We start from the raw sequence: 18,217 nt of genomic DNA, 5'->3' as shown, positions 1-18,217 counted from the left end.
ACATGGAGACACAACCAAAATCCACAGAAGACCTTTGGTGAGTTCTCAAAGACTATCTGACCTTGAAAGTGTGTAAAAGTGTGGAATTGGTCCTTTTTAAATGCACAGGGAGCTCACAGCAAATACTTTTCATTAGGTCTTCCCTGTTTAATGTGTCATATCCATTTGATTGAAATGATTTCTTCACAAGTGCCAACGACTTTTTAACATAGCCTATTATAAACTTTGGAAGACTGACTTGAATGACTACATGAGAAGAATGGACCTTAAAGGACAATGAAACATGTAAGAAGTCCTTTAGTTGTTTCTTTTTTTTAATTAATAAATTTCTTTTTTCATTTTTGGACATATTTGTCAGAGTGGCCATAACAACTCAGTCAGTATAAGTAGTTCAATATCAAAAACTTGTGAACAGATAGTCCACTTAGCAAATTAGGCTACCAGTTATCAATTTAAGCCTGTTTGTCACATCCAGGTTACAATGGCCAAACAATTTCTGCAACTACAGCCACAACACACCCACTCTGCTTGGTTTACACTTTGATATAAACTTCGGGGAAAATATACTGATTGATATGTTTTAATAAAAGCTTGTTAAGTTGCTGCACACAGTGAAGTCCTGGAAAGACAGTGTTAGAACAGTTGATGACATCATAAGTGTGTTCTTGAACTGACAGAGAATGTTCAAATGTTCAACATCTGCTGAATTACCATCAGATACATCCACTTTTATAATCTAAAACAACTGGGTGAGGTAAGTAACTATATTCAATGTCAAAGCTGTCTTATAATTTGTGAATGTGTAAATCCTTACGTGAAGAACAACTTTTCTACGGTAGCCATATGTTGTTAAAAGGCAACTTTATTAAAACAACGCATTTTAAATATGTTTATATTTAACTTTACTTTGTACATTAATATGAATGTATACACCAAACTAACCTGTTCCTCTCCTCTTCCACCTGTCTGTGAAATAGAGTTGCTCAGCGATGGGAAATTCAAGTTCATCTTCACTTCCTGAGAACTCTCACCATATCCACATCTCCAACAACTACAAGGTCCTGCAGTATCTGGGAGAAGGTGGATTTGGAATAGTGGTCAAATGTTTAAAAAAGGACACTGGAGAGATGGTGGCCATGAAGGTCCCTGTCCCTGACCAGGACCTCCGCAGGGAGGTGAACTGCACTGTTGATTTTGATTTATTATGTAGAAATTTCCAAAATGAGGTAGAGTGACATGCCCTGCTAACCAATGTCATAATTTAATTGACTATAAGTTGCATGATCAAACTTAAAGCAGAAGTAAGCGGAATATTTGTGTTATTATAAGTCTTAAATAGTTATATCTTCTGACGGCAATCACTTATATAGAGTGTTTGGTCCGAAACACTGGTCTGTCAGTCACTCTGCTCTGCTGTAAGCCGAGGAGAAAACTTTCCTTGTATCCTACAACCTTTATCTAATGAGGAGAGAGAACGGCATGAAGGGCTGTGTGTGCAGCCAAGGGATGCACGTGAATGTGGTGACGTAGGGACGAGGACCAATAGATCCATGATGAGGGCGGGGGCTGCTAACTCCATCGGCTGACAAGAAGTTAGCCAAAACGACCGGATCGCTTACTTCTGCTTTAAATATGTTGCAAATAGCAAGAAAGTGTGTTTCTATAATGAACTGGCAGCAGGGACTGTGGAAGCCCACTTAGACTCAGTGGTCTGTGTGTCATGTCCGTGTGTCTAGCTCTAGCTGAATCAGCAGGTTGTGTCTCCTCAGGCATTAATGCTGAGATTCCTCATGGACCACAACCTGGACAAGTTTAACATCATCAAGTATGATTGCAAGGTCACAGTGAGCGGTCAGACAGGGCTGGTATTTGAGTTACTGGACATCACACTGCAGGATTACCTGCTGACTTTGGATGACTTCATAACTATGGGGGAAATCAAGTCTGTAATTCAGCAGGTGGGCTGTGATATCAGCTGGGAAGCAAGACAACTTAAAATTAAAATAGCAACATAGTATATGCAGACTGAAGAACCTTTTGTAACTTTTACTTCTGTTTTTATGTTATCATCCTTATTATTGCCGTTTTTATCTCTTGCAGATATCAACAGCTTTCGAAGCCCTGGAAAGGGTCGGAGTGATCCACGCTGATATAAAAATCGACAACATCCTGTTGGTGGATCGCCACAGAAAGCCCATCAGAGTCAAACTGATCGATTTTGGCTTGGCTATTTTCCAATTTCAAGCCAAGCAAGGCAGCACACACCAGACACCCGAGTATAGGTAAGGTAAATACTGATCAATAATGAAACCAAGAAATCTTAAAATTGGTGCAGCATTGTTTTTTATCTTCATTCAGAGCACCAGAAATACTGCTGGGCCTACCGTTTTCAGGAGCCATAGATATCTGGTCACTGGGCTGCGTGATGGCAGTCATGATGTTTGGTGTTATGCTCTTCCCAGCAAGAGTCGAGTATGAGGCAGTAAGTCAGTTTATATAGAAAGACTCTGTTTGCTCATCTTTTCTTGAAGAGCTTCTACATCAGTGAACTCGGTGGTCGGACTCAGCTCGGTCTTATTCCCTTTTTAAAAGATTGGTTAGCATTTTAGTTACCACCTCATTTAGCTAAGACATGAGATTAGGAGGATTCCACTATAATACACAGACAGGCACTAACATCTGGACAGATTTTAGATTCAGTGATTGGGAACTTGTATGTTGTGAGCCAAAACTGGGAATAATATTTGGCATGATTATATTTGTGTGCTTTTTTCTTCTTCTAACAATACTGAATATGAAAGTGCCATTTTTTACAACTTGGACCTTATTTCTGGCATAAAATATGGTCATTTACTAACCAATATAACTTTGGTGTCATTATTCCTTTGGACAATATTTAGATCTATTCGAGAGACGCGTATCCATATAGTGGGAGTGATTGGGGCCCTGAAATGCAGCCTCTAAATAACGCATTATCTGTCCCGGAACTCGTTCATTTCACCAATATTTTTGTTATGATTCGCCAGTGCTATTCACCTTGAGTCCGGAGTTGCCTGTCATCTTCATCCGGGGTCTGTAGATTGACCTACTAACCTCTGAACTGGATGATGTCATCTCTGAGTGCCACGCGTAGCCACAGCACAACCATGGACGTATCGATCAATGAGCATGGCTCATTTATTCTGCCTCTTTGTATCATTTTTATAACTATAATACCCCTAAACAGTGTTGTTCTGTATATAATTGTTAATAAAGCAATTTAAAAAAAGGCTTATTCACTCTGCAACGGTCGGCTTTTTCTTTTTTGTTCTTGTGACGGTCGGCTTGTTTACCTGGAATTTGCTACCGCTACTTTTGTGCAACATGGCTGAATATCTGTCAGATTTTGAGGTTGTGGATGACAACTTTGAATATGCTAGATGTCCTTACTGTTTTGAGCCAGAGTATATGGAGGCAGAGAGAGGAACAGCTGGCTAGAGAACAACAAATCACTGCATGTCCACGAATAGATGGTAACTGGTGGTGTTCTTGTGGAACAGCACTAGTGAATCGTAACAAAATATTGGTGAAATGAGTGAGTTTCATGGCAAATTATGTGTTATTTAGAGGCTGCATTTCGGTGCGCGGTTCTCGCGGTTCTCGAATGGAAATAAGGTCCAGGTTGTAAAAGACGGCACTTCTCCTTTAAACGAGAGACACATGCATCAGGCCATGGCAAAAAGCACAGTCATTTCTGCTTCAGCAACTTATCCTTCAAAATAAAGACAATTTTGAGATGTTTTTCTGTTATGCTTTATTCCCAAGCTATTGTCAGCTTTTATCCTGAAAAGTTTTTACAGTAAGTTTTAAAAGTTCAGTTTCTTCCTTGACATACCTTCGAAATAGCAAAAAATAACACCAATTCACCATAATACCACTGATATTACACACTGTGGACCGTTTACGGGTCATGGGGAGTGATGCTGCATATAAAAAATTGGGGAAAAAAGGCCTGTTGTGTTGTGAGTCCGAAAAAAAAAGTAGGCTACTGTGTGTGGAGAAGTGATCTTGCCAGAACTCATATTCCTGTGGTTAGAGCAACTTTAAAGGGAGGAGTTTTGGAAAAGCGAAGCGTTTTCACACTACATTTATGAGCCTCCGCGCGCACCATAGAATTCTTCGACCAGCGCAAGACAGACTCATGTTTTCATTCATCAAGAATTAAAGTCAGAGGTTCAAAGAGGTTCAGTTACCGTCGTAGTCCCGACCATAAACTGCAATACGGCAGCGTTATTCTCATGAGCGTCCGCGAAACCGAAAGTAAGGAAACGCTGGTCGGCTCGCCCAGCATTTCCGCCATTAATTAAAATAACAAAATAACGATAGAGACAAAACAATATATTTATCGAAAAGCCATTAACAAGTGTGGGTAGCGTAGATTCATCCACATTAATGTGAGACTTTTTTATAACCAAATAGAAACTCCTTGTTGTCCCTTTAAGCTACAGTGAACATAACCAGTACAATAACACATCTAAATCTTCTGCCAAACTGTCAGTGGTTGAATGACCGTCTGGTGTGTAGTGTGTCACATTTGAAATCTTTTTTTTGTTATCTCTAAAGAGACCAGATTTTAATTTTAGTTTCTTAATTGTTGGCAGTTGTATAACACTTGCTGGAGTTAACAGCTGTGATAATGATCTTGACCAGATCAAAGCTTTATGATGATTGTGATAGTGGCGCTGTGCTGCTTTGTCTTCAGCTCCAATACATGATCAGCCTTATTGGTTCACCACCGGAGCATCTCATCAAGAATGGGCGGAAATCCCGTTTGTTCTATAAAAAAAATGGCTCCGGCCAGTGGATACTCAAGGTACAATTCACCCTTTCACAACTTTATCAATCACTTCTTCACTTTTAGTAAATACAGTTTGTGAAATGTAATTTAATACTCCCTTCTTTTAGACACCTGATGAGTTTTACCATTCATCCCATCCCAGAAGGGACAGCAGGACCTACAAGTTCTGCTCATTTGATGAAGCCAAAGCGGTGGGTGGTTGGGTAGAGTGACGTCCATTCATTATCTTTTCATGATTACGAGAGAAGACACTGTAAGTTGCACTTTTCAATTGTTTCCAAAACCAGCTTAGGCTGAGCGACATGGAAGGCGATGAAGAGTGGAATGAGAGTATTGAGCTGTTGAAGGAGATGCTCAGGTGGGATAACAAAGAGAGGATTACTGCTTCTGGTATTCTCAACCACCCATTCATTACCAGGGGTAACCTCACCACCAGCCCCCACCTGAGCTCCCCGTGAGTGTGTGTTTATGTCTGGTTTTATTAATGAGAAAATCTTTTTTTTTTACCTTTTTAAAGAAAAATGTTTGGGCACACCCACCCATCTCTAGGAGGTTCTAGGTTGCACATAGCCTAGGGTGATAGGACTGTGTTGTGTTTTGTTGACTGTGTATTCAGACCTATGGCTCGTTTGCATGGATCCAATTCAGCAGCTGAACCAATACAATTGTTGCATTTTTCTTTTGGGTTGTTTTTGTTCACATGGTAACAGTCCAAAGCGGTCCAAAGTTGTAAAAAAAAAAAAAAATCTGAAAATGCCATGCACAAACCAACTGTTCTCTCATCGGTCAGAAATCGTACCTGGAAGAAGAAGGAAGTTAGCTGGGAAAAACATGGAATAGAGGTCTTAATGGGCCTGAAAATTTTAATCCGACCAGGAACCAATCCAAACGCGATTGCTGTGTTCACATATGACCAAACAAACTGATCTCAGGGGCAAAACGCTTCCTGTTTTGGGATAACTAACAAACCGGTGTGAATACACCCGTAGATAGCATTAGCATTAGTGTTAGCATTGGCAGAATTGGCATTAGCCTCAGTGTTAACATTGTCAGTGACACAAAAGTTGACCTAGTTTAACTGTGTCTGTCTGTTTTCATTGAAGTGAAGCAGGTGCCACTGTGGTTCAGCCTGCACCCTGTAGATTCGACCTGGAGGAGACTGTTAATGAAGAAAGAAACTGCGGTTACAGGGTATTACAATTCTCTGATCCTGACAGTTGTGCCATGAACAAGGCATTGCGCTCTATAGGATTCAAATATGCTAACTCAGTCTGCATGTTTATGGTTAGTGCCAACAGTGCTGCTGGTGGTGGAGCTGCTGCGGCGCCCCGTGCTCTTCCACCACCTCCTGTGAGAAAAGTTCATCTTTGCTTTTGTTCATTCATAATTGTTGAGACGACCCACGTTCTTGTCATATTGTGCACACAGCTGATGTATTCCATGTCCTTTTGAACCTCAGATGACAGCGAGGAGCAGGAGGACAGGGAGAGGAACAATGTCGCTTCTTTTTCTGGATGACAGTGGTGTTCCTCCACAAAGTCTAGAAAGGTCTACACAACACCTGTGAACTTGTGCTCAGGTGCTCTGCTATTAAAGCTATGCCAGACATTACTGCTGTTTGAGGCCAGACTGGTGACTGATTGTGTGGCTTTGTGGCCTCAAGTAATCCTGGAATGGGTTGTACCAGTTTCTTTGTTTGTCACTCATCATTTGTTTCTAAATTGGGTTGCACCATTCCTGCTTAAGAAATGTCATAATTACAAAATATTTTGTCTGAGCTTTTGTATTTGAAACAAGTGGATTCACTGACAGAAAAATCCATCAATTCAGTATTTAAACAGAAACATGAAATTAACTTTAAAATGTACATTCAAATTGCATTAATGTCCAATATAGGCAGATATGTCAGAAAGGTTAAGTTTTGCACAGTTAAAGGAACCTTCATATAAGTAAACTGGAGATACTTGGCCTCCATCCTGCAGCTAAGGCGTGATGTCCTTACAGAGAACAACCTCACATTTTCTTTTCATCTTTTTTTTTTTCATTTTTAATCTTTTGTAAAACTCCAAATCAAAATGGCAAATGCTTATTGCACAAGACATACTGTTTTGATTTAAAGCAACACTATAAAGTTTCTCAGCCCTAAAACAATGTTTCAGTCAGTTAATTGGATGAATCGTACCACTGCTGCAGCCTGATGCCTGATTCTGGATGCGCAGAATCTGGAGCTTAGCAGAACTGCAGTCTACCAGGATCGCAGAGGCAATGTGTTCCTAGCCAAACAGGAAAGTTTACAGTGCAGTTGCAGATGGCGCAACCCCACTTTAGGCCCCCACATAGTCGGGCGGAACGTACACAGAGCGGACTCCACGTGGACTCAAAGTGTACCCAAGGCGGACGTCTGGCCGGTCAGTGCAAATCACGAGAGAGTTGCACTGGCACAAGAAGAGCAGTGAACCGAGACACTGGGAGCTTCCGCTACAAACAAGCTTAAAATATAGACTTTTTTCGGAACAATTTCTCATGTCGGGGCTTCAATACAAGAGAGACATTACAGACGAGCAGTATGGATGCGCGGACCCCCCCCCGTAACTCAGAGAAGGAACGGAGGACTCTGAAAATTCTCACAGCTCTTAGTTGACATGAGGGTGAGTAGATAATGAGTGAAATTTGAATTTTGGGTGAACTATCCCTTTAAGGCCAAGAAACTACATAGTGTTGCTATAAAGGTAAAACAGAAGAATGGTAGTCCATTCAGCAAAAGAGTTTATTTTTCAGACGTTGCTTGTGTTTAGTCTTGTTGTGGACATTCAGCTGCCTGCGTACTGTGAATGAGTGAGTTTGTCAGAGTTATACAGCAGCGCTGTGTGTATGAGGACCTTCACATATAAAAAAGATAATAAGCAGCATGTTTGCATGCATTAGTTGCTCTTAGAAAAACTGAAACAAACTGACTCTCGCTGATAGATAAAAGATAAAACACTTTACTCATACTGTTTTTTTGTATGAAAAAAAAAAACTATGTGAATGATTTTTGCCATATGAAGGATTTCAATTGCAGTTCAAAATGGATAATAAACATACTTTTGAAATAAAAACCTTTAACTAATATGAATAAAGTTCAGTACGTAAATATATTCATCCTAGCCCTAACCCTAACCTCTCACTTCATTTAATCTCTCCTGCAGTATAGAGTTACAGAACTCTTTCCTGCTCATCTTACCAATTAAGAGATAACTCTCAGTACATGCATAGATTAAATTAGAAAGCTTTTAGTATGGGGACAGTTGCCTCACTACAGCAGACTAAAGAGACATGTCACACAAAGTTTCAGTTTTCAACTTAAGAAAGCAGAACAGAAAGCATCAAACTGCCATCGTTTAACTCATGGCTTCCCAAATGTATCCAGTCCTATTCAACAAAATGAAACTTAGCAGCTTGTTAGTACCCAGATGGACATTGAAGTATATGTGGAGGAGTAACAGACAGTTGTTCCCTTTGTTAACGCTACAACTTTAGACAATGATTAGATGATTAGTCATGCTCACGTGTAAATGCCAGTTTAGCTGTTAACCACACTAAATACTTAAAAGCTGCACCTGCACCATTGTTAAAGACCCCCTCCCATGGAAATGGTGTTTTTCGTGCTTTTCACATGTTCCTGTGGCATTTTTCTTGTGTTAGAGGACATATCAGCAGAAAAGGAAGTGCAAAATTGCATTTCTGAGTTTTTCTGCCTTCAAACTGCTGTGAACCAACGGCAGACGCAAACTGGCAGTTTCAGGGAGACTGGAGCTGACGTGTCACAGCTCCAGGGGAGGGCACTAGTGCTACAAGCTCCCGCCCCGCTCTGCATCTGGCTCAGAGGTGAAAGGCTTGACAGCTCAGTGTAGCTGTCAAGGTATAACAGGTGTAGCTCACCTGGTAGAGCAGCTTGCACCGTGAGCAAGGACTATGTTCCAGTCTGGGATTGAATCCCAGTGTGGAGTTTTACGCTAAACGCGCTGAATCTGTAATTGTACAACGTCCAGCTGTCAGCAAGCGGAGGTGGCTGGGCGGGTGCAGAGCAGCGCAGTCTCCGCCCATCCTCCAGAGGTGCATTGCTAATGTGCATTGCTAATGAGCTGGTTTTAAAATGACCAAAAAGGGTCGCGGGAGGGGGACTTTAAGCACTGCACTGTAGTTTTGAATGTATTAAGTGACAACATAATATTTACAGATTCATGCCTGAAATGTATAGCCTTTGGATCGAAGAAATCCTCACAGTGATAATTTAAGACTGCAAGTGAACAAAATGCAAGGTAAGACTGGGAGCCAGAGGAAACACAAGAGAATGGTGTGAAACAGGGAGGGACCCTGACATGGAAATCCCGCTCAGGAAATACCTCCGTCTGAAGAAACAATGAACTCAGCTACTAAACCAACTCACTGTAAAAATGCCAGTCTATATTCTGTGGTATGGAAAAGGATTACAAAGAGGTTAGACCTGATGATTTTACAAATAGTTCATTACAAATGACAGAGTTCACATAACTCATCATTTTCATTACTATAAAACAAACATTCTGACTTTACTCGAGTGGCACTGTAAAAGTCCATCATACTTTTAAACAATATAAATAATAACATGTCTTTTATCATTTAGTTTTTGACACATTTGAACAAATACACATATTTCACAAAATGACAAACTATTTCTTTAAAATGATGAGCTATCTACTGACATTTGATTGAATTCTTTATACCAAAGGTGACAAAACTTTGTAAGTATCTTAAACATGCAGTGTGTTGCATGTAGAGCTTTGCCTTTTTTTGTTTTAAGACAGTTATATGGAGGTGGAGATGTAATGTGTGTGTTTGAGGTACAGATGCCACAGTTGTCTTTGTTTGGACAGTAAAAGATGTTCTGCAAGTTTATATTTGGCAAAGAGTTAGTTTAAAGTTTAGTTACACAAATGAAGTTCCTGATTATAGTTGAATGTGAAGTTCAAAATGAACAGGTTTTGCTGCTCACAACTTTTCTTTTTCAATAGAGCAATTTCCTACCTATCAATCCCTTCCTCGCCATCATGGCCACATAAATGTGTGCTGCAACAAAATCACAGAGCCAAGAACACCTGATGTGAGTATTTCTCTTTACTACTTAAAAATGTCCCAAAAAGAGCCATTCAGAACACATCACTTAACAAATGCACTTCCCCTCTCTGTACTGTTTGTTCTTATCTAGAAAATTAAGGGGTTTGGGATAATGGAGCAACTTCAAAATGTCAAATGGACAGGAAATAAATGAAAAAAAGTATTCAAATAAATCTGACGTTTTTGGCCAGTCGACAAACAGCCTCCATCTTTTTTTCAAATTGATGGCTTAAAATTGAGTTTTATCTTTACTTTTTCAATATATGTATGTATTTAGAACAAAAACTGACAGATGACAGATTTAGTTTCTATTTACATACATTTTAATGACGCTGCTAAGGCTCTGAATGAACAATGAGTACTTATCACTGTGTGAATGTCTTTGTTCAAGTCAAACGTTCTTATCTCTCCCATCTTCAAAACAGTTTTCAATATAGTTGAGAGTTTGTGGAAAAAAACAAAACAAAAACAAAACAATCCTTGGGCCTTGTCCGTCAATCCAAATCAACTCCAACTCTCCAGTGAAACAAAAAAGGCACTGATCACTAAATGTAATTTTAGTCTGCAAAAAGCTCAAAACTTTTCTTTTTGAAATGTTAAACATCCCTGAAAAAACTGAAACTTCAAATGTGTCCATGTCCTGCAAGTACAGTATAACCTACATGTAGTGCCCCTTTAAAGAATGGACACCTCCTCACCTGCAGTTTGTTGTAGCACAGTTCAGCAGGAGAACAGTATGGTGGTTATATCCAGTCATGTTCTGCAGTAGGTCAGAGGTCAGAGAGATGAGTGTTCAAACAAGATAACCTTTGAGTGGGTGGAGAGGCTGGAGAGTCTGGAGCTCCTGAAGGCTCCGATCCGAGAGTAGACATCTGCGTCTGAGCAGGCTCCCCACGACAGGTGAGGGCTGGGTGGGGTGGTTTGGATCACGGGCAGTGGGAGGGGGAGGGCCAGCACAGGAGGAGTAGCGGGCGGTGGCAGGACCGGAGGTGGAGGAAGAGGCAGCAGAGGTGGGCTGGATACCGGCGGGGGAGGCAGTGGGGCAATGGCAACAGGTGTGACCGCGGTCACAGTCTGGACGGGCAGAGACGCTTCAGGGACGGTCCCGTTCTTGGTTGGCAGGTCCTGACACGGTGCAGTGTGTTTGAGTGTGTAGGTGCCTGTGTGGTAGAAGCTATAGTACTCCAGAGCGTGTCTCGCCCCGGCCAGCCTCAGCCTGCAGGAACACAACACAAAATAAACACGTGTTCTTCTTTTTCCCTAATTTACAAAGTCAAAGAACAAATGATTCAACATAGTTAAAGCAATACTTACCTTTCTGGAACTTTTGCACATTTCTTTGTCTAAGTTAAAATGCTATTAATAATCTGATGATACATTAAAATGTAAGAGAAACCCAACAGGGTTAAAAACTCATCATTTTTTCATTCTCATATAATTCTGAGAAAAGTCTGACCAATAATATTATTCGGTCCGATTAATAAGATTTGACGAGCGACCAAACCTACTTAATATGTAATCACTTTGTGCACCCCTCTCCTCCTCTCCCCCTATTTTGGAAATAAGTAGTTTTTTAAAAGACCAATAACTGCAGCCGCAGCTGGTCGTGGAGTTTCATGTCTGATATTGTAACGTTGATAGTGAGCATCCCCGAGTGATACGTAAACACAGGAAGTCACATGTGTCTATAAAGCATCCAGTGCTAACGGCTAGGCTACTGTTAGCTCTGTGAGTTCTCAGCGGTCCGGACCCGGTGGAACTCCGGACCGGCGCGGCTCGACTCGGCTCGGTCTGGATTTATTTTGGCCCTGAACCAACGAATCAGGTGGCGCTGGTCTGGCCGCCAGCCCGGCTCGTTGAGAACTGTAATCTGTAAGAATCACTTCCCCTGCGTCTCCAGTAGCAGTAGGCTAACAACAGTTTATTATAAAACTCATCAGTCATCATCACTGAGTCCGTTTATACGGTTTAAAACTCCGGTGTTGTGTTTGTTTGTGTTGTTCCAGTTTCACTCGCGTTCCTGTTCTGTTTACCGTTGCCATGCCAACGCATGCAGCAGGGAGGGAGGGGGCTCGTGGAGGTGCGGCAGGAGGGAGAGGTGGGTGGGACTTGTGAGGGAGGTCGAGCTGTTGATTTTCAAATGTTTGTGCTGTGCTGAGTGAAATGCCAGATCGGTAAGTATTGCTTTAAAGTAATTTTGTTACATTAATCTTGTGTTGTGCATCATAAGGAGCTCAATTCGGGGTCATCCCTATGTTCCCCTGGTCCTATGTTCCCCGCTTTTCCCCAAAAGGACCCGGGGAACATGCAATTTTTGTACCCATACCTAGAAGTTGAGTTGTGACTTTGAGTGAGAAGTGGAATTTCCCCATTGGTTGGGTTTAGGCAATGAAGAAAGGAGTTGGTTAATTTTAGTAAAAAAAGACCAGGTAGAGGCTAGACAGGCCAGATAGAGTCCAGATAGACAGAGAGAGTCCATCGACCGGCAACAGTGGGGAACATAAGACCCTTTTCCAAAAAAAGTATATATTTCAACTGCAAAAGTATTGCGACTGGGGAACATAGGACCTTTTTTGGGACCCGGGGAACATAGGTACGCTCCCGCTCAATTCAAGTCAGGGCTAGCCATGTTAGCCTATGTCAGCACACAGATCAGAGGGCTCCAGACCGACCCTAAAGGGGGGCATTATGCCTCTAAAATATGAGGCAGTGCAAGTAAATTTTTCATCTTCTTGCGCATGTGCAACGAGTAAATTTGCTGGGTCTTTTTAACACTGGTTCAACATGGAAGGGATGACTCAAAGAATATGGTATCTGTCATTAGCCTACAGGTGGCAGGCCAATGTGTGTGAGGATCACAGTGAAAAATAAATGTGAATATTTGCTTTGCAAGTTGATTTACTGTGTGCCCCCAAAATGTATGCTTTTAATTTTTAGTCAGGGGCCACTGTGCTCCTAGTAAAAAAAAAGTTAGTCTGGAGCCCTGCAAGAGGCAGATGGAGAGCAGTTGATCCCATTATATGGTGTGATGCAGTGAATTCATAAACATCTTCACTATAAATCTGTTTTGAAGCAGTGACACAGTAACTACTGACAGGTATAAAGATAACACCAAACATGCTACAGTAACCAGTTTGGAACATGCTAGTGCTTATCAGACAACATTCTTCTTATCTTCTGCTGTGCCCTCAGAATTATACTTTAATTCACTTAATAAAGATTAATACAAAAAGTTACCAAGCTAACATTTGCAAACAAACATTAAACTCCTGCCTCAGAGCTGCAATTTAACCGTTCCTCTTCCAAAGAAATATTACACCAGAGGAGATGACCTAAAGGCGGATGGCTCAACAGCTAATGAGCTACGGCTGACTTCCTCTGTTGTGGACTATCTGGATCTCATGGGACTGCTTCCAGACAGACATGTAGGGTAAAACTTTATTGATCTTGGTCTAGCAGTTCACAACCATTTCTCTGTGATTAAAGTGCCATAATCCCTATAATTTTAGGAGTAGGTTCGTTACCTTTAATTGACCTGCACATTCACCACGCTAAAAGATAATAACTGAACGTGACCAAGCGGAGTTGTTTTTTAGGTAAATTCATGCAAAACCGCTGATGCGCGTTTCCGTCGGGGGCAGTTTTTCGGCAAGCAGTCTATTACTCGAAAACATCTCCGTCTCGTAACATTCCGTTATTATTGCATAGCGTGGTGAATGTGCAGGTCACAACTTGTCCACCAGAGTGTTTTGGAGTTGTTTGATTGTGTATTTGATGAGTTTGATGAGGGAAACCAAGAAATTCCATTAGCCTCCGTAGTGTAGGTCTGAGCAGCTCGCGGCTCTGCTCCGCCGTTCTAAAAATACAGTAGCTTCCACCAACAATTAAAGCAGAAGTAAGCGGAATGTTTGTGTTAATATAAGTCTTAAATAGTTATATCTTCCGACAGCAATCACTTATATACAGTGTTTGGTCCGAAACACGGGTCTGTCAGTCACTCTGCTCTGCTGTAAGCCGAGGAGAAAACTTTACTTGTATCCTACAACCTCTATCCAATGAGGAGAGAGAACGGCATAAAGGGGCGGTCCTCTCTGTGTGTGCAGCCAAGGGATGCGCGTGAATGTGGTGACGTAGGGACGAGGACCAATAGATCCATGATGAGGGTGGGGACTGCTAACTCCATCGGCTGAAAGGAAGTTAGCCAAAACCACCGGATCGCTTACTTCTGCTTTAAAGGTAATGAACTTACTCACTTTAGGGATTATGGCAATGGGCCAATTTGGCAAAATGTTGAACTATCCCTTTAATCTCTGTATGCACTGGGACTGGGAGTCACTACACACTACGTCAAGTATTCCACTGTGATATGTACACACCTGTGTCTCAGCTGTAAGAGTTTATACAGCAGCACTAAGATTACAACTCCTGCCAGAGTCAGCAGCAGCACGGCCACTCTGATGTCAAAGCTCCAGCAGGATTTCCCAGCAGGTCCAGGGGAACCACAGGTCCTGGGTGGCTGTGGTGTCTGAGGCTGGAGGGGCCCCTCCATGACCCGCTGAGGACTGATAAGGGCCTGGATCAGGACTGGTTGGATGGTGTCCACTAGGATTGGGTGTAAGCTTGGCTGTGAAGGGATCTGAAGAGGGGTGCTAGCAGTGACGTGATGGCCAATCTGCATCGCTGCCAGGTTTGGTCCAATGGTAGAGGAGTGTTGCTTGATGTAATTATTTCCCCATGTTGGACAGATCCTGAGAAGCGTGATGTGGAGTCTCCAATGAGGCGGCTTCAAATGGCTTCAAGTGTCTGATGCTCTGCAACATAAACCACATTTTTCGAAATAAAGCCCTGTGTGTTAACTTCCATCATTTATTCACTGTCTTTTAAATCTAGCAGAATGTCTGTTCATCTTATTTTTTTTTCAGCCTTTTGTTTAACATCTCACCTTGCTTCAGGGTTTACTACATGGTTGCAAGTGAAATGTGCTCAACATTTCAGACCACACCCATTTGATGTTAATATCTAAATTTTAACTGTCTTCAAAAATGAATAAATAAAGTTGACCTGTAGAGTATTTTGTGAACACAAATTCTATTCACATCCACTGTGCATTGAATTGCATTCTCTGTTTATTTGAGTTTGATTATAGTTTTCAGACATTTTCTTTAAACAACTCGATCACAGTGTTCTTAAGAGTATGATCACTGCATCACCTTGGAAATTACACGAGATGTAGCCTACTTGGTATGTGGACTAGGAAAAGGCATTCTTACAGAATAATTAACTGTCTGTATATTTTAATAAAACAAATGTTGAACTTACGTCATTTAACTTTGAACGTGTTGTTGTGGGTAAATCCAAAAGCGTGAAATAAAATAAAAATGAAATGAAAATCAAGAGCTCATGCTAAGAACTGTGTTGCTTTCCAGGACCAGGCACTGAATCCTGAGCAAACACCAAATGGGAGGAAGCCAGTGAAAACAGCAGGAAACAGAGCATTTCCCTGACACACAATACACAGACATGATTGGAGAGCACTTCCTATCGCCATGGTTACAGGAAACTGGTCAAGGATGTCCTTTCTTTTTTTTCTTTTTTCTTTTTTCTTTTTTAAGATTTCAGTTTGAGTCGGTGTGGGTCGGAACAAATCACACACATGAGCACAAACAAACTAAGGTCTACAGCTGGTTATGAATATTTTTGCACAGTTTCACATTGAAAGCAGCAGCAGAGCAGCACGTTGGTCTGCGGCTGCTGTGGGGTTTGGATCTAAAGATGCAGAGAGACGGTGGCTGCTGTGAAAGGTTGGCTACTATCTGATTGAGCCAGTATTCAGGAGATGGATGAATGACACGCGGTCACAGAAAGTGGCCCGCTTCCACGCAAGTTCTCATTTATCTGTCTAATACGTTTTTGATGCCGAGGCCGAGCTGAAAGGGAGAAACTCTTAGCCCGCACTCAATATCCCTGCCTGGCAACCTCACAATCCTCTGATATTGAAGAACAGCGTAATATTAAAAGATCTGTTATCAGAGACCCAATTGTAGTTGAGAGGAGGTGATCAGTTCAGACATCTTCTCAGCACAGGATTCAGGAGCAGCAGCGTTTCTATGAAAAAGACGATCATAGAAATGAGCATCTTCATTGTGATGTTGTCAATTAGTTTACTCACTCTTAATGTTGTTTTATGTCCGATTCATTGGGATTAACTCAAAAATTTGAAAAGCAACTTGTTACAGTATGATAAATCCTAGTCCTATAGTCTATTCCCCATATTCTATTATATGTTGAACATCTGCTTTACCTGGATAGACATCATTATCTTCATACGACGAAGTATTAGGGCCACATTTAAGAAAAAAAAAGTCGTAATTTATGAGAATAAAGTCGTAATTTATGAGAATAAAGTCGTAATTTACGAGAATAAAGTCGTAATTTATGAGAATAAAGTCATAATATTACAAGAATAAAGTCGTAATTCATGAGAATAAAGTCATAATTTTATGAGAAAAAAGTCTAAGTAAAACGGAAGTAGGTCGAGACGAGAAAAGGTGATATACCACAGCAGGGTAATGTTGCTGTCAGCTAAACGTTTATCAAACTGTTCTGCTCACTGAGTAAACCTAGGTTTTAGTTAACCTAGGTTAACGTCAGGGGTGGAAAGTAACGAGTTACATTTACTCAAGTTACTGTAATTAAGTAGCTTTTTTGTGTACTTGTACTTTTTTGAGTAATTTTTAAAATCAGTACTTTTACTTTTACTTGAGTACATATTGTTGGAAGAAATGTACTTAGTTACATTTTAAATAGCTTAAGTTACAAAGTAAAAAATATATAACTCTGTGTGGGTTGTCAAAAGTAGCTACGCTGCTGCCGCCTCTCTCTCTCTCTCCCTTCACAGACGCACACAGCAGCAGGCAGGTCATCTATGCAGGCAGGTACACCCCTCTCCCCCCCTCACCGCTACGTGAGTGCATAACAGGGCTCGTCGCTATATGTTGTCGTCTTAATATTAGCCATTAGCCACAGCTAGCGGTTAAAAGCTGACGTTAATGATTAAAGACAACGTTATCAGGCATGTCCATCTATTCGGCTACGTTTATGGTGACCGTGCCAGACACACCGGGGCTGAAGGCCGGACCGGCATTTACGTTGAGTTAAATGTAGGAGCCCAGTCAGACCCATGGCCATGCTCAAAGGAACAGACAAGCAGCCCACTGCTTCAGAGCAGTTACAGTAAAGAGGCAAGAGAGAGAGAACCTACAGTAACCCCCCCCCCTCCTCCTCCTCCTCCTCCTCCTCCTTGAGAGCAGACAGGAAAGACAGTAAAAAAAAAAACAGGTGTGTGTGAGTGAAAGAGGGAGAGAGAGATTTTTCTTTTCTTTTTTTATCCGTATTGAAAATGGTATTGAGTATCGAATATTTTCCTTAATATCGATATTGAGTTGAAAATGTTAGTATCATGATTATGATCGTGACAACCTTAGTGCCAGTAACTGTAACTGTCCATCTGATTGGCTCTGGACAACTGCAGTGTCAGAAGGTCAGAATGAAGTTGGTGCCACAGGAGCTAAAAGATGATGGAGACAGTCTATCGATGGAGAAGGGGCAAATTTGGAACACAGAGACATGCACGGAGAATGTGAGGCCAATCTCTGGCCATTATATTGAATTGCTAAACTTGAATAATTGAATTGAAAATTTGAATTTGAATCACATAATTTGAAATTGTATTGTTTAATTTGAATCATTGCATTAGAAAACTGTATCTGAATAGTATAATTTGAAATTGAAATCCAATGAAATTTGATCCTCACTGAAAATCCAACTCTCACAATTCAAATTCAGTTTTCAAAATTCAGATTCAAAATTTCAAAATTCAAATTCAAATTCAAATTCAAATTCAAATTCAGTTTTCAAAATTCAGATTCAAAATTTCAAAATTCAAATTCAAATTCAAATTCAGTTTTATTGTGACAGACATCCGGGTACTTGAAGGATGAAGGATGAAGGAAGAGCAATCGAGCTCAGATACACAGGACTCATCTCGCCTGTGTATCTGAGCCATGGATCTATCTGAGCTCGTAGAGAGAGTGCTGCGCTTAACTGGTTCAACTCTGGTGCCTCCATTAGCTGCTCCTGTCTTTGCTGCTGCGGCGGCGACAATTCTCAGTCTAATCTCGGCTGAAAAAAGAATAAAGGAAGCCGTCTTCGCCGTGACCGGCAACTACATTGTGACGGCGATGT

General features: G+C 41.2%; 2 protein-coding genes across 2 annotated transcripts; one reads left to right on the top strand and one right to left on the bottom strand.

Annotated features, from left to right (window-relative positions):
* The first annotated feature begins 943 nt into the window (after positions 1 to 943).
* On the top strand, positions 944 to 6,065 carry LOC146977591 (homeodomain-interacting protein kinase 2-like). Its single transcript, XM_085794332.1, has 9 exons — positions 944 to 1,175; positions 1,770 to 1,958; positions 2,101 to 2,282; positions 2,359 to 2,482; positions 4,742 to 4,852; positions 4,945 to 5,028; positions 5,125 to 5,291; positions 5,941 to 6,020; positions 6,055 to 6,065. Exons 1-9 carry the CDS (start codon positions 990 to 992, stop codon positions 6,063 to 6,065), a joined length of 1,134 nt encoding a protein of 377 aa, XP_085650458.1. The 5' UTR covers positions 944 to 989.
* A 4,572-nt stretch (positions 6,066 to 10,637) lies between these two features.
* LOC146977590 (uncharacterized) lies at positions 10,638 to 15,411 on the bottom strand. Its single transcript, XM_085792444.1, has 3 exons — positions 15,293 to 15,411; positions 14,350 to 14,784; positions 10,638 to 11,189 (listed from the first exon to the last, which is right to left on the bottom strand). Exons 2-3 carry the CDS (start codon positions 14,649 to 14,651, stop codon positions 10,751 to 10,753), a joined length of 741 nt encoding a protein of 246 aa, XP_085648570.1. The 5' UTR covers positions 14,652 to 14,784; positions 15,293 to 15,411; the 3' UTR covers positions 10,638 to 10,750.
* Between the last annotated feature and the right edge of the window lie 2,806 nt (positions 15,412 to 18,217).

This window comes from Trachurus japonicus, chromosome 12, assembly GCF_045865225.1.
Source record: "Trachurus japonicus isolate A0001 chromosome 12, Traja_1.0".
Lineage (NCBI taxonomy): Eukaryota > Metazoa > Chordata > Actinopteri > Carangiformes > Carangidae > Trachurus > Trachurus japonicus.
Note: the sequence above shows the minus strand (reverse complement) of the source record. Positions and strands in the feature narration are given on the sequence as shown.